Source organism: Lutzomyia longipalpis, chromosome 2 (genome assembly GCF_024334085.1).
Source record: "Lutzomyia longipalpis isolate SR_M1_2022 chromosome 2, ASM2433408v1".
Lineage (NCBI taxonomy): Eukaryota > Metazoa > Arthropoda > Insecta > Diptera > Psychodidae > Lutzomyia > Lutzomyia longipalpis.
Genome location: NC_074708.1, coordinates 27378009 through 27393694, shown reverse-complemented (window position 1 = coordinate 27393694; position 15686 = coordinate 27378009). Strand labels below are relative to the sequence as shown.

General features: G+C 35.0%; 1 protein-coding gene across 1 annotated transcript; it reads left to right on the top strand.

Annotated features, from left to right (window-relative positions):
• The first annotated feature begins 865 nt into the window (after positions 1-865).
• On the top strand, positions 866-14512 carry LOC129789944 (MKRN2 opposite strand protein). The gene is made up of 4 exons (XM_055827078.1): positions 866-973; positions 12784-13016; positions 13081-13267; positions 13942-14512. The coding sequence occupies exons 2-4, from the start codon at positions 12805-12807 to the stop codon at positions 14257-14259; spliced, it is 717 nt and encodes a 238-aa protein (XP_055683053.1). The 5' UTR covers positions 866-973; positions 12784-12804; the 3' UTR covers positions 14260-14512.
• Positions 14513-15686: the final 1174 nt, after the last annotated feature.

Below are 15686 nucleotides of genomic sequence, written 5' to 3'. Positions count from 1 at the left end.
CACATCACTCTTTCCGTCTCGCGAAATCCATCAACTAGCCACCACCGCCCAGAGCAAATGGAAAGTGAGTTGGATGGTGTGTCCATTTCACCTGCTCAAAGTGCACCTCTTTTATTTCTGTTTTTTTTTTACTTGTTTTCACGTCTCTATCGCCACTGCGTCGCCAAGCTGTTGGACCAGAGAACACTGTGCCGGCTAAATTGCCGTGATTTTCGCACATGCGGCGGGGATTTGATCAAAATTTTTAAAGATAATAAAGAATAAGTAAAGTGTAAGAGGTCAGTGTGTAACATATGTAGCAGTTTGTCAAATAGCTTTTATATACAACGTTTCGAGAGCTTGATTACATCTTCATCAGGTATGAAAACAGCAAAGATTTTACAACTTAAGTTTTTAAAAAGGTAGCATAACATAGTTTTAACTTTAGGCCTTAAGCATATAATTTTCAAAATTTATTTTCAACTGTATTTGATTTTTATTCGTTTTTATAAGTATAATTCATTAATTCTTTTCAAAAAATTATATATTTTTTAAATCAGTGTTTCCAGTGACGTTTCGACTTTATCTAGATCTTCTTCAGATCCTAAATAAATCTTTGCAAAAAAATTAAAAATATTTTGCAGCTCAAAGAAAAAGAAGATATTGGAAATAAAATCTCTTGTGTGAAAGATACTTTTAAAATATTCACCTGGCGCAATCCTCCACGGCCAGTGATCGCGAGTGCAAGAAGTTGGGGAATTGACGTAGATGGAAGATCACGGTGTGATCGAGTAAAACGGTACTCCCCACTACCTCTTTAAGATCGCCGTGACGCCACTGGAAGTTGAACGGAACTCTCGCTGGATTGTTCTTCGGACTCGCGATCAGTTCCATTGTGCTACCCAAAGTGAGCGGAGATCGCGCGCGTGTGCTTCAACTCTGTGCGCAGAGCAAATCAGTGATCAATTAGCACTTTTTGGTGATCATCCCGGAGGTTCGTGATCATTTAGTTTTTATTATTATTTTTTCTCCCTCCTATCCTTCTAAATTGCACGATCACGTTGAGTGTGGTGTCAAAGATATGTTGTTAAGAAAAAAAAAAAAACAAGAGAAGAAAATAGTTAGGAGTCTGTTGAGAACGCCATAGTCCGCGAGCAACGGGACTGTGGCATTCATAGACTGGAACAGCTGACGCAAATCGCGACCAAAACTTCTTATGGTCGCGACCTCACTTCCCCTTGCACCACCAAATGTTCTTCATGGAGCATTTTTATTATATGTGTATACAAAAATTTAATTAGCATTTCCAAGTACGGCGGCAACCCATTTGGGCCACACACGCCAAATACTTCCATACGGAGGTGGTTGAAAAAGTTAATGAAATTGCATAAAATCTTACCAAGACGTTTTGAATTGGGTGCCCCAGTGGGCCATATTTGCATTGTGGGTCCGTTAGGTCGTTAGTCCTTTAAAATAAGTGAATTAAAGGGTAGATCTTAATGTGATGCGCTGAATAATGATTCTTAAAAAAGCAAGTGCTGGGCGATTTATTATTTTATTTAGTTTTTTAGAACTTTGGGCAGTTCAGATTTTTTTTGGAGGTCAAAAATAATTATTTCAATGCTAAAAATCTTTAAAAAAATTCTAATGTTTAAAAAAATGTCGATCATTGGAATAAACGTATTAAAAACTAAACGTCAAATGTGAGGAAAGAAACATCAAAAGTTAGAAAAGAAACACACATCTCTGGAAAAGAAGGTTAGGATAAACGTTTATGAAGCATCGAATATAGGATAAGAAATGTCAAACGTTAGAAAAAACATTGATTATTATAATAAATTATAAACGTTAATATGACAGTTAAATATTGAAATAAACGTCGATCATAAGAATAAATATCGATTATTTGAATAACGTATGAAACGATAGAATAAACATTAAACGTTAGAATAATCGCTACACGTGAGAAAAATAACGTCAAATGATCCATCAGAAATACAATAAGTTCTAAACGAAACAAACGGCTAAAATCTGTCATTTTTAATCCAAAGTTTCATTCAAATTGGTTTATTTTTTAATAAATTGATTCATTCTTAATAATTAGGGGAGAGCGGGGTTAAAAAAGTCACTAAAGGGTTTAGAAAAAGCTCAAAATATAATATTTCCCAAACAGATAAAGCGAAATGAATAGCTCAATTCTTTAGGATATTTCTTGCCCTACAACTCTTTCTTAGATCATTTTGTTCTATCTAGCTAGGAAATATGATATTTTCGGCTTTTTCCAAACCCTAAAGTGACTTTATTAGCCCCGCCCTCTTCTACGATAGAAAATGAACACTTTCCTCCATTTTCTTTGATGATTTGGACTCTTTGGATGAGTATAAATAAAAATGAACAGACTCCTTTTCATTCCTTCAATTTTTAAACGTTAAACGAACCTACAAATTTTTTTAACGTATAAACAAAAATTTAATGATTAGGGCCAAAATTCAATTTATTCAAACACACACTTCAACTCGATTTTTAAGCTGAGAGTGTCTCTTTCATTTAGCTTTAGCAGATCGCGTGGAAAATGCGGCGTACCATTTGCAAAACCCACAAGACCACACATACACGTGTAGTGTATGTATTTCTCAGATGGAGGAAGGGTTGGCGGAAAAGTCTTCGTGTTAGCTCACAGCTTGTGGGTCTCCCGCTCGCAAGAAAATCCACCCACTCCCACCCACAGGAGGTGCCAAAAGCAAATTCCGTATGGAGTTGAAATTGAGTCAAAGCACCTTCCTTTTCCAATTACTCCCAATATGCATATTGGGCAAGTCAATTTTTCGAGAGAAACTTGCTCTCAATTTGGCGCCATGGGTGCCATGCACATTTTGCAGTTGATAAAACTCAAATATTTGGCTTCAGGATTAAATTTTAAACATTCTTCCTAAAGAAAAAATGCAAAAAATATGATTTTCTTTGCGAAAGAGAAGGATTTTTATAGTCAAATTGTTTGGATAATTTGGATCTAAAATCGGGTTAGTAAATGCATAAAATTTGCATAAGATTGCTTTTTTTCTTTCCTCTATAAAATAGCGGGTTATTACTTCATCATATCTCCGTATCTAAACATGATATTTGTCATTCGATGTAACAGTTTTTGAGGGGTTTTTTTCTTTTGTAAATTTTCACGCAATTTTTCGGAAAGCCCATTTATAATTTCCTCGCAACTTAGAGTAAATATTTGTGTGCCATTTTGAAATTTCTCAAATTCAATCCATCCGCAACTAAATAAAATTTTCGAAAGCCCCCCCCCACAACATAATGTGCTGTGCACCCAAAATCTCAATGAATGTAAAACTTTTATACGCCAATTTAACTCCATAAAATCGCATTCGGTTTAATGCAAATTTCAAGGTAAATAAATATATACAAATTTATTTACAAGTTTAAATATTTACATTATGTTACAATTTCTTTCTTAACTAAGTATTTCCAAAAAGATTGTTTACACTTCGTTTTCATATTTACAGTTTTTATAATTTACATATGTATACTATTGCTCTCAATTTTACAGTTTTTAGCTTTAAAGGTTTCAAAAATTCCCACCCCACCCCTTGATATTTACAATTTCATTTTAATTTCTAAGGGTAGAATTATATGTTTTCAGTCTGTATGAGTATGTACAATTGGGAATAATTTCATTTATAATCTTATTGTTAATTTTCGGCAGTTTTTCTTTGGCATTTTTAATCAATTCATTGTGGAATTCTTGGACTGTAGTTAAATTACAATTTTCTAACAATAACTTATTGCTAATGTATCGTTTAGTTTCAGTATTAAATTTTTCATTTGTAGCCATTCTTAGGCATTTGTTCTGAATAGTTTCTATTTTTCTCCAATTAGCTTTTGACATAGTACCCCATGTGATACCGCCATATAACAATATTGGTCTTACAAATATTTTGTATATATTTATTTTATTTTTTTGGCTCATTTTATTATTAAATTTAATTAGAGGGAATATCTTATTCATTGCCATTTTAGATTTTTTTATAGTGTTTTGAAAATGTGTGTTAAATTTTAGCTTGTTGTCAAATGTTATTCCCAAATATTTTATACTATTGCTAGGTTTTATTTCAGTGTCATTAATTTTAATTTTTCGTTTTGTTTCATATTTTGTCTTTGTTGTAAAGTTAACTAGAACTGTTTTATCTGTGTTGATTTTGATCTTCCATTTGTTGTAATATTTCGTGACCTTATTTATATATTTTTGCAATCTTTTATAATTTAAGTTAATATCCTCATCATAAGTAAATATGGCGGTATCATCAGCATATATTGATAATTTACAATTATTATCTTTTGGCATATCAGATATATAGAGATTATAAAATACTGGTGACAAAATTGCTCCTTGTGGGCATCCAGCATTAATGACTTTTTCTTCTGACCTGTATTCCCCGTCTTGTACAATGATTTTTCTGTTTATTAAATAGCTATGAATTAGCTTTACAATGTTGGGATCAAACTTGAATTTAATTAATTTATACAATAGGCCCAAGTGCCACATTTTATCAAATGCTTTCTCGATATCTAGAAAAAGCCCTGTAGTGATTTTGCGTTGATGTATATTTTTTCTAATGTTTTCTGTTATGTGGGCAAGTGCATGATCTGTAGAATGAGAGGCTTTAAAACCAAATTGTTCATCTTGTAACAAATTATTTTGATCTATGTGAAAATTGATTTTACTGAGAATTGTTTGTTCAATTACTTTACTAATTGACGACAAAAGACTTATAGGCCTATAACTGCTGGGTAAGTGAGGATCTTTTCCTGGCTTTGGAAAAGAGATCACTTTAGCGGTTTTCCATGTTTGTGGAAAATATCCTAGCGTGTGAATGGCTGATGCAATTTTTGAAAGCAAGATGATACATTTTCTTGGGAGATTTTTTAGAGTAATATTTGTTATGCTGTCAAAGCCAGGAGCTTTGTGATTTTTTAAATATTTTAGAATGCCCTTAATTTCATTTGGAGTAATGGATATAAATTTGTCATTTTTTTGTGAATTATTTAAGAAATTTTTTACTGTTTCTTCTACCTCTCTTGAGAAATCATTTGGCCCAACATTGTTTTCATTGTGAACATTTGCAAAGTGATTAACTAATAAATTAGCCTTTTCTTCGGGGTCATATATAAATTTATCATTATTTTTTAGCGGGGAAACTGGTGATTTCTTTTTAGATATTTTCTTAGCAAATTTAAATACATCATTTGTATTAGATTTAAAATTACTGAGCTTTTTCTCCCATTGATTATTATAAAAGTCTTTAATTGATTCTGATATGCCTTTGTTTACTTTATTTATAATTTCTTTATCTTCTACCCTGCCGTATTTATTAAATCTTCTTCGAACTTTACTTCTATATTTAATTGCAGCTATAATGTAACTTGGTAGATCATTATTAAATTCTTTGATTTTAGGTGTACTTCTATTTAGCGCTTCAGTTATATTTTTTGTCAATATTTGTATATTTTCTTCTATTAAATCTTCTGAATTAATATTAACTAAATGATTGGTTTTTTCATGTAGGATTTTTCTGTACATTTTCCAGTTTGTCTTACTATAGTCATATTTTTCTAAATTTTTATATATTTCATCTTCATTTAAAAGAATTTTAGAAACTACAGGTACATGATCGGAATTCAAATCACATTTTGCTAAAGGTGTTGTCATAGAAATATTTTTGGCTAGGAAAAAATCAATAATACTTGGTCTTTTTCTGTTACTCAATGGTATATAAGTGGGTGTATTTGGTGAATTTAACTTAATGTGATTAATATGTCTATTTAAAAATTCATTGAGAATTTTACCATTACTATCAGTACTATGACACAACCAATTTTTATTTTTACAATTGAAGTCTCCACCTACTATTACTTTATTTGTTGTTGAGAATAAGTTAATAATATCTTGTGTATTTAATTTGACACTAGGCCTCAGATATATATTAAAAATATTTATAGTTTGATCTCCAATATAAATTGTTATTCCAATAATGTTTGAAAAACTTTCTATATGTGGTATATTAATTCTTTTATGTTTAATGCAGTTTTTGATCAAAATTGCATTACCTCCCTTTGTACTTTCCGTATTATCACTTCTATATATACGATAATTCTTCATATATATATTTCTGTGAGGTCTTAAATTAGTTTCATTAAACATAGCAATATCTATATTATTAGAGTTAAGAAACAGCTCGATTTCTTTTAATTTACTCTGTATTCCATTACAATTGAATGTCATTATCTTTAGAGTTTTTGATGAATCCATCATTTACAAACTTCAAAGATAAATTCCATCAAGGAGAGTTGTTTGTCCAGTTTGCTCTGCAAACTTTTGTATTTTGGAAGGAAACCCTTCACCTTTTGCATCAAATCGGCCATGGACATACCGAATTGTGTTTGTATTTCATTGCTAAGAAAACTTACTCCGTTTTCCCCAGCGTTTTCCATTTCAAAAGTGGGGAAGAATGGACATTCTTGAGCCCCAGCTGCTGCATCTGCGTAGGAAACACCAGGCCGAACCATTGATGTTTCATTTCTTGTTGTGCGGCTCTGAAGAAACCTTGGAGATTGATAAATATCACCGGCTGATGATCGTAGCTGTTGCTGTCTCTGTCGATTTGATTCTGATAGCTGTTTCCTGCGTTCGATGTATGATTTGAATGCTGAACATTCTCTGAATGTGGCTGGATGCCTCTCTTTGCAGTTGGCGCAAGTTGGTGGTTGCTCCTTCTCAAGATCACATTTATCAGGTGCATGCGATTTCCCGCATTTAAGGCACCTCATTGGCATGTTACAGTTCGATGAACTATGACCCCACCGACTGCACCTTCCGCAAAAAGTCGCAGGGTTGGACTTCTTGTTATATTTCTCCCATATAATAATGTGGTGCAGAACAACCTTGATGTTCTTGATGACATCAGTTGTCTTGGTTTCACGCTTGAAATATACGACATAAAGTCCAATCTTTTCCTTTGTTCTGAAATCAGCATCCCGTTTCATCGTTTGCATTTGCTTCACATCAACAACCGTATTGCATTGCATTTGTAGATTTTCCAGTATCTCTTTGCACTCAAGGCTTTTGTCCAAGCCTTTCAGAACCAGTTTCTTATACAGCTCATTTTTGGGCGTATAAGTGTAGAATTCGAATTTTTTGGCAAGAAGATGACTCTTGACCTTGTCGAAATCTTCCTTGGTGTATGTATGCAATTGCCTCGTTGTTGGATATGTTCTGAAAAGAACACTTGGTGCGATCGCCTTCAATTCCGCATAAAAAATTTTCACATCAGCCACCTTGCTCTTTACAATTATTGGTGGAATTTTCACTGTTGTAGTGGGTGGTTCATTATCAACCCCCATAGTATCATCATCTGGGAGGTCGGATCCTCCATCATCGTCATCACTTAGAGCCTCAAAGTTGCTCTTTTTCAATTTCCTATCAGTAACATCAGGCACAGTTGGACTTTGGGTTGCTCGTTTCGTCGCCATGATGGGATTAGGCCCATATGGGCAGAAATATTTCACTTTTTTCACAGTAACTTCTTTTATTTTTAGTCTTTTTTAATCACAAACTAAAGAAATATAATAAATTCAACTAATAGAGAGTTCAAGATCAATTAATATTTAGTTTTACCACCAAAAATCTCACTTTTATAATCACCAGATAAATTGCACGTCTGAACTGTTTGAGTGCTCAAACCGGAATTCGGTAAATAAATAAAAGTTAATTTGAATTTTTTTTTCATGCGAAAAAAAAGCGAAATGAAATTATTTCGTGACATAAATTATGAAATTTTACTGCAAATAGCACTGAATTAACACCTGCCCAAATGGGCTAAAATTGCATTATCGACTGGACAATTTCCAGACGTGCCATTTTAAGTTTAAAATGATTTAATTTCAACAAACATTAATTAACCGCCCCGCCCCCTGATTCGGAATTTTCGGGGTGAACTTTTTCGCACCCCGCGAGAGGGTTATTTTTTGGCGTAATAAATCAGGGGGAGTTTTAACTTTTTAAATTGATGCAATTTCGAGGCTTAATTAAATTTGATTTATTTTTACCCGCCATTCTTTTGATGATGCTCTGCCCCAAAGAGAAAGGCCATTGAACTAACATGGAACTCTCTTTTTTTGGATGTATAATTCACTTAAAGGAATTTATGCACGGGTATATGAAGGATGATCCTCTATCGCAGAACAATTTTAACCCATCTCATCTTGTAGGGGAACATAAAAAATAGAAGAATCGCGAGAGAAACTCCCCAATATCCACTGGGATTACATAGAAAAGTGCAGTGAAAGTACAGTCCGGGAAAACATAACCTCAATTTGGGAACAACATTTAAATGAATAGGAGGAACTCCATTGTGTTCGACCAGCGTGGCATCGGGACCTCTTGAGCTTCTTTATAACCTTCCCAACCTTTCCTGCCTACCCGGATGAAGATTTGAATGATTTTTGCTTCACTTCTGTCTTTCCGGACTTTCCGTCGTTGAGTCGCACTCCAAGAAGAGAAAAAAAACTCAACGACGGAAAGTCCGGAAAGACAGAAGTGAAGCAAAAATCATTCAAATCTTCATCCGGGTAGGCAGGAAAGGTTGGGAAGGTTATAAAGAAGCTCAAGAGGTCCCGATGCCACGCTGGTCGAACACAATGGAGTTCCTCCTATTCATTTAAATGTTGTTCCCAAATTGAGGTTATGTTTTCCCGGACTGTTCTATCACTGCACTTTTCTATGTGATCCCAGTGGATATTGGGGAGTTTTTCTCGCGATTCTTCTATTTTTTATGTTCCCCTACAAGATGAGATGGGTTAAAATTGTTCTGCGATAGAGGATCATCCTTCATATACCCGTGCATAAATTCCTTTATCATAATTTTCCACAATATCTCACAGCAGCACTTAAATGGAATTCTCGGTGTGAATTTCAAATATTCCTTTTTGTGGCTCTCTTGGGCAAGGGGGGAGGGTAGGCAAAATTAAATTCCTCACAGCGTGGAAAAATGCCCGAGAAAATTGGCAATGAGAAGAAAGTGAAGCCTCACTCATTCCGTATTGATCGGACGAATCGTGAATGTTTCTCTGTGAAATGCGTGAGTCTCGGAAGGCATTCCAAAATGAAAAAAAAATCGGAAGAGATTCACTTTTTGCCACATTTGCGCGTGGGTGCGTCCTCCCGTGCTGAAGAATCACTCATGCCGGCAAATTGTGCGGTCTATTTGCGCCCCAACATCTTCAACGTTGTCTCAGAGCGTCGCAAATATTGATTGCTCAATTTGCACAAAATGATCAGGCAGCCGCTTACATTGAAGACTTTCTAATTAACCTTCCTGCAAGGTGAAACGCGCGCGAAGAAGTTTATTCTGCTGTGCAATGGCTTGAGAAATGTTTTTCTTTCAATCCAGAAGACTTCGTATCCATCTCCTTGGTGAAATCTTGGTGCTTTTGCTTTGAAACAAAGCAAATACCGCCGCGGCTCGTGGGTGGGTTATTGTTTCATTTTGTGAAATAAATTCATTCGCACACCTTCTTCAGCAGAGTTTTTCCCAGTTTTTTTTCATCCATCTTTGGAGGAGGCTTCAAAAAAATTATTTTCCCCAAAAAAAAAAACAAGCCCTTTGAGAGTTAAGAAGAAAACTTTAATTAAACTCCAAGTTGGACAATGTTGTTGTATTTTCTTAAAGAAAAGAAATTCAAAAAAAGAACGAGAAAATTAATTTGAAAGAGTTTTCTTCAATATTGAATGAATCTTTCATTGTTAGCGCACTTCCAATATTGCACACAAGAAGAGTTTTTTTCCTTTAAAGCTTTCCGGGGGAGCTTTCAGAATGAAAGGTACATTTGTCAGGTGAAAGTTATTATTCTGGAGTAAAAGCCAAAGTGCTGAGAATTCTCATCATTCCTCCCTCATCCTGGTAAAGAAAAGTAAATCAGAAGAATTTTTATTAAAAAAATTCCTTTGGGATTGCGAAAGGAACTCATTCATTACCGTCGTAAAAACAATTTGAGAGACTTCAATATTTAGTAAATAAAATGTTTTACACAGTGAGAATTTTATTTTTAATATTGTTAAAGAAGAATTTGGAATTGTTGATTAATTAAAATAAATTAGTGTGGAAATTTCAAACGAGTTTATTCATTTTAAGCTTTTCTATTGTTTTATTTTTTGATGCTCACTAATTTTCGAATTATTTACTTAAATCAGCCAAAAATAATTCAAAAATAAATCCCTAATAAATGTATTGTAGAATTCATGGAAGGTTAACTCTTGGAGGATTTTGCTGGCCAAAGTGACCAAATTGAAATTTTCAATCGCCACAGAATTAAAATCTGTTTAATACTTCGAGATAAATTCTACATCTGTGTGTAGGGGAGTTTCACTACTTCAAGATCGTCAAAAGAAAATTTGGAAAAATATTTTCTTTTCTGAGAAAATGAAGGTAAACTTTTTAGGTTAGAAACCTCGATCCTCCAAGTGTTAAATAGATTTTCTAATTTTTAAACAAACAAAGCTGCAGCTAGAAAAATTCTGAGAAGATTTGTTAAGAAACGTAAAAGCCACGCCTCCATTGTGTTTTGTTTAGATACTTTTTATACATCTATATAATAAAGAAAGGTCTGTTTGTTGGTAATCTTCGTGTCTGTACAGCTATACAAATCTACACCGTTTAACCGATTGCGATGAAATTTGGTACATAGGCTCCTTATATCAGGCGCTTTCGAGTGGCCGCATCCATTTCCCCCCAAAGCCCCCCTTCAGGTAGCCCCCATATAACTCTCATGCAGTTTTTGCGAATTTTTGAATTTCGCGCCTGAAATGTTGTATGATAATGATTTCTTTTCTTTGCGAATTTTTCTTTGGGATTGATAAGTGGCCCTAATCGCCCTAATCTACCTTTAAACCTTCACAATTTATTTTCTTTAAAATTTGCGCGAAGCGCAACAAATCCCCGCGAAGCGGGGCGAGGTAAATTGGAGCGAAGCGACAATTTACCTCGTCTATATAATAAAGAAAGGCCTGTTTGTTGGTAATCGTCGTTCCGACTTTTTTATACAAATCCACACCGTTTGTCCGATCGCGATGAAATTTGGTACAGATGCCCCTTATAACAGGCGGTTTCAGATGGCCGTATTCATTTTCCCCCCAAAGTCCCCCTTCAGGTAGCCCCCATAGAGATTTCATGCGTTTGAAGCTTCAAGCCGAAAATGAGATACAATAGAGGCGTGGTTATTGCGTTATTTTTTTTTAAAGAGTTAAACCAATTTCGTAAAATCTTTTCTGTGTTTTTTCAAGCTTATATTTTTTTTAAATTTTAAAAATTTAAAATCTGTTAGTTTCTGATTTTCTGCAATATTCTCTGTGTCTTGTTCTTTTCCTATTAAAACCTCTAAGATGAATAAACTCCTTTACATAAATCACATTAATATTAATAAATTTGATACCTATAAAAACCCCCTGAAAGTGGAATTAATTTAACTGCTCGTTAGAACATTTTTTTATTGGCATTGGAGCTGTGATGTTTTTTTTTGTTGAATTGCTAATCTGGAAAACCTTCTAAGCCCCCATTATAATGAGAGCACCACAGTACTAAATGCTATGTATACTTGGGAGCTAAGCAACAATGTTTCAAGATGTGCGGGCAAGAAAAAAAAAACTAAATCGTGCTTAAAAGCGACCATGGCTCGAGGAAGGCTTTCACTTGGACGCAGGAAGTTGTACCATTTTTTTTCTTCTTCTTCTGCCGGGTCCACACACACAGACTTCTTTTGCTCGAAGCGTGTGAGCTGGAAAATAATGGGTTCGGAGATTTCTCCACATAAGCACACTCGCACACTGAATCCATTCATCAACCATCGCGTCTGCTGACCTTTTACCACTTTCATTTACTTCCCATCAAACACTCAAAGTGCTCGCACATTGGGTTCGCAACCCATCCTCGGGGCTCAGTCAATATTTGGACACTCTGTGGCGAAGCAAAAAAAAATGCCACACAATGGACTTGAGACACGCAATCCGTGCTCTCGGTGTTTGCTTTTCCCGCTTGAGGTTGGTGTGGGGAGAAGAAGAGCACCTCTTTGGGGTTTCACTTTGTGGTCCAATATCGGATTCCCCATTGTTTTGTAATTTTGCAATTAAGTAAGCGACTGATGCGGGAAAACCTCGCTCTCTGCTAGAGAACTGCGGGAGCTGGAGACTTTGAATGGGTGCGCGGTGCGGGAAAAATGGCGGCAAAATGTTGCGGAAACGGTGTCAGTGACCAAACTCAATTGAATGTCTCGCTGATCGCAACAATGGCAATGCCGACTTCTTGAGGGGCTTTCCGGTAAATCAAAATTAAATTACAATATCCACAGCACAAGTCAGGTTGACCCAATTCCCCATGGTTTACAAGTAGGTGGCATGTGGGCCACACAAGCACTTAAATCACTCCGATCGCCATCGATTGCAATCGAGATCGCATGAGATCATTAGTAGATCACCCATATTTTCCTCGCAGGAACCGTTATTTTTGAATATTTCCTAACATTGTTGCTTTAGCGAAGATCGCTACCAAAATGGCGACTGTTGTTCCCGCAGGCTTCCCGCAAGACTCTCGCGATCTTCTCGATCATGACACTTTAATACTCACCAAGATCATAACAAACACATCACTCTGAATGATCTTAAAAAATTATTTAAAGAAAACAAAAAGAAAAGAACAACAGTTTTCTCTCAAATCGTGATGAAATTTAAAATATTTCTTTCAACAGACACTCTCAGGCCTCTTTGCCATGTCGTCGAGTGATCCCGGGATTGTTTGTTTCCAGCACTGTGGCCCCAAAGTTTTCTGCATTAGACTCCCCGAGAGGTGTCCATCGTGCACCCGGGATCTCCTGGAAGCCTCCTTCAAGCTTATGCCATTCCGACTGCCCTTCCCATTCGTGAGGGCATCCCAGTACCCAGGAGCTGTTGTTCTCAGGCCCACAGCTGGAGATTTTCTAAAGTAAGATTAGTGATCTTTAATTGATTTTTTTCTTAAAGAATTTTTAATTTTTTTTCGGTTTCAGTGAGTATTTTAACAGCAAGGATCTCCATATTGGGGTTACAACCTCAACGGGGGCCATTGTGGAGTTTGATCGATGTGGCCTAAGGCGGCATACCGACAAAGGGAGTCAAAGTTCATGGGGACAGAGTCTGCTAGTAGAACAAATACCTGAAGCATGGATTGATCACTGGGATGCAATCCTACTGCAAGTGAGTCCTTGAGAATTGATTAAATTAATTAATTTAAAAAGAATCGAGAATTTACATCAAACATAATGTACATAAAGGACGGAATTCACTATTCGGTCGGGCTTACAATTTGAAATCGTTTTTAAGGTTTTAAATCAGTTTTTTTTAAGTCTGACTTAAAATTTTTAAGTCGGACTTAGATTTCCTGAGTTGTCCTGGAAAATATGTAAGGTTTTCTGATTAAAGAATTTGAATTTGATTAAAAATTAATTTTAAATTGCATTGAATTGAGACCAAGTTTATAAAAGTTAAGTCTAAAACTTCATTTTAATATTTTTTTTTTAAATTTTTTTTATATTATTTTATTTTACTTTATTTCATTTTATTTTATTTATTCTATTTTATTTTAGTTTATTTTGCTTTTTTTTATGTCCGAGACTTTAATTTTATCTTGCTTTCTATTCAATGCAATTTAAGATTTATTTTTAATCAAATTCAAGTTCTTTAATCAGAAAATCTTACATATTTTCTAGGACAACTAAAATCCAAGTCCGACTCAATAATTTTATGTCAGACTTAAAAAAAACTGACTTAAAACTTTAAGACCGACTTAAAAACCGACTTAAGTCCTTCTTTTTCTGATTCAAATAAAAACTTAAATCAAAACAAATTATAATATTGAACCGTCTTTTTAGACTTGCAAAAAGCCTGGATGGTCCTCGGAGGAATACAGGGAGGACACAAATAACTGCTACACTTTCGTTCTGACCTTCCTAGAGGCCCTGGGCTATGGGGAGCTGAGTAAAGCCGCCCAGAATCGAACACTCTTCTGTGAGAAGTACATCGTGCCACGGACAACAGCAGCAGGCAAATATATTTCACTCTACAGGAAAATTCGAGACAACGGGCTGTACATTCATTCCCCAGCGAATGGCATGACTCCCAGTGGACACCATGGGCTAGAGAAGCCAAGCTTCGGTCTTGGCGGCAAACTCTGCAGCATTCGCGAATGATGCGCATCGGCATTTATTTATTCTCGCATTTTATAGTTAACTTCATTCTTTTTTTAGTCTTGCGATGTGTAATTTATTGACGGCGAGAGGGTGTGGGTGGTGTATTCCCATGAATATGATATTCGATGTGAAAATTGTATTCGACACCCCCGTGCTGATGGGGGAGAGCAAAACTCTCAAATTAAAAGGGGTGGGGTGTGATAAAGACAGTGTGTGGCTAATAAATATTAGATTGTTGCTTTTCACAACAGAATTTGCTTGTGCTTTTGAAGCTGAAGGGGGCTCTGAGCCTCGAGGATATTAATTATTTGGTGGCATATCTTGGGGCCCCTTTTTGGGGAGCAGGAGTACCTCCCGCTGCATGGTGACTTTCAGGCCATCTTCCACGGATTTTCCAAGTAAATTCACCTCACGACCAACTTAAGATTAACGATTAAAGTTTTCATGACGGCGTCTTGATGCAATTTTGTGTGGCGAACGCCCATTTGGGGCACGGTGCTGAAATAATATCTCCTTCATACGTATATAGGGCAGAATGGAAGTGTATACCCCACACCATTGAGGTATGGAATTAACAATTCCACAAACTTTCCATTCAAACATACCGCTGCATTTATGTATGTACATAGATATATTTTGAGAGGGGATTTTGGGTGAAAATCGCATTAATCTTATGAATTTCAGAGTGAATTGTTTCTGGGTTAAAGATGTTGCAAGAACAACGAGGAAAGTTTATTGTGTGTGGTCTCTGTAAGCTTTTAAAGGAATTAGTTTAAGGTACATTGAATGGCTTAAATGCTCACAATTTATTAAACTGTCCATTGAAGTTTAGAGGAAACTAAGTTAGTTTAGATCCCAGTTTAGATAAGCTTTTTGTGATTTTACGAATTTATCGGTTTCTGAAGAGAAAAGGAGTTTATTCACTCTGAAGCTTTTGAGAAATGTGAAAAATGAATTATAAAATTCATTTATCTGCAAGTAAATAAATTAGGAAAAATAAATATTTGTGAAAGTATTTCGTTAACAAATATTTCTTTAAGATTTTTTTTTGAAAATTTCGCAAAATCTAATTTCAATTAGTTTATTTTATTTAGGTGAAATACAGTCTTAATCTCATTTCAAAATCGTCTAAAAAAGTCAATTTTTAATCCAAATTAATGAAAGTTTACATAGAAAGTTCTAAAACTTTTCTTCTAACTGAATCCATTTGACTTTTATAAAAAAAAATGTCTTAATTTTTTTTTGTGATTTATTACAAGGATGCTCCAAAATGAATAAATTCCTTCTCCAAATCAAACATATTTATTTAAAGAAAGGCAAAAAGAAAGATTTTTAACAAGAAAAAAATTACTTTTAAACACAAATTAGAGGTGCAAATTGTTGTTACAAAAGGTGAATTTTATGTGATAATTTCCCTTCCAAACTGA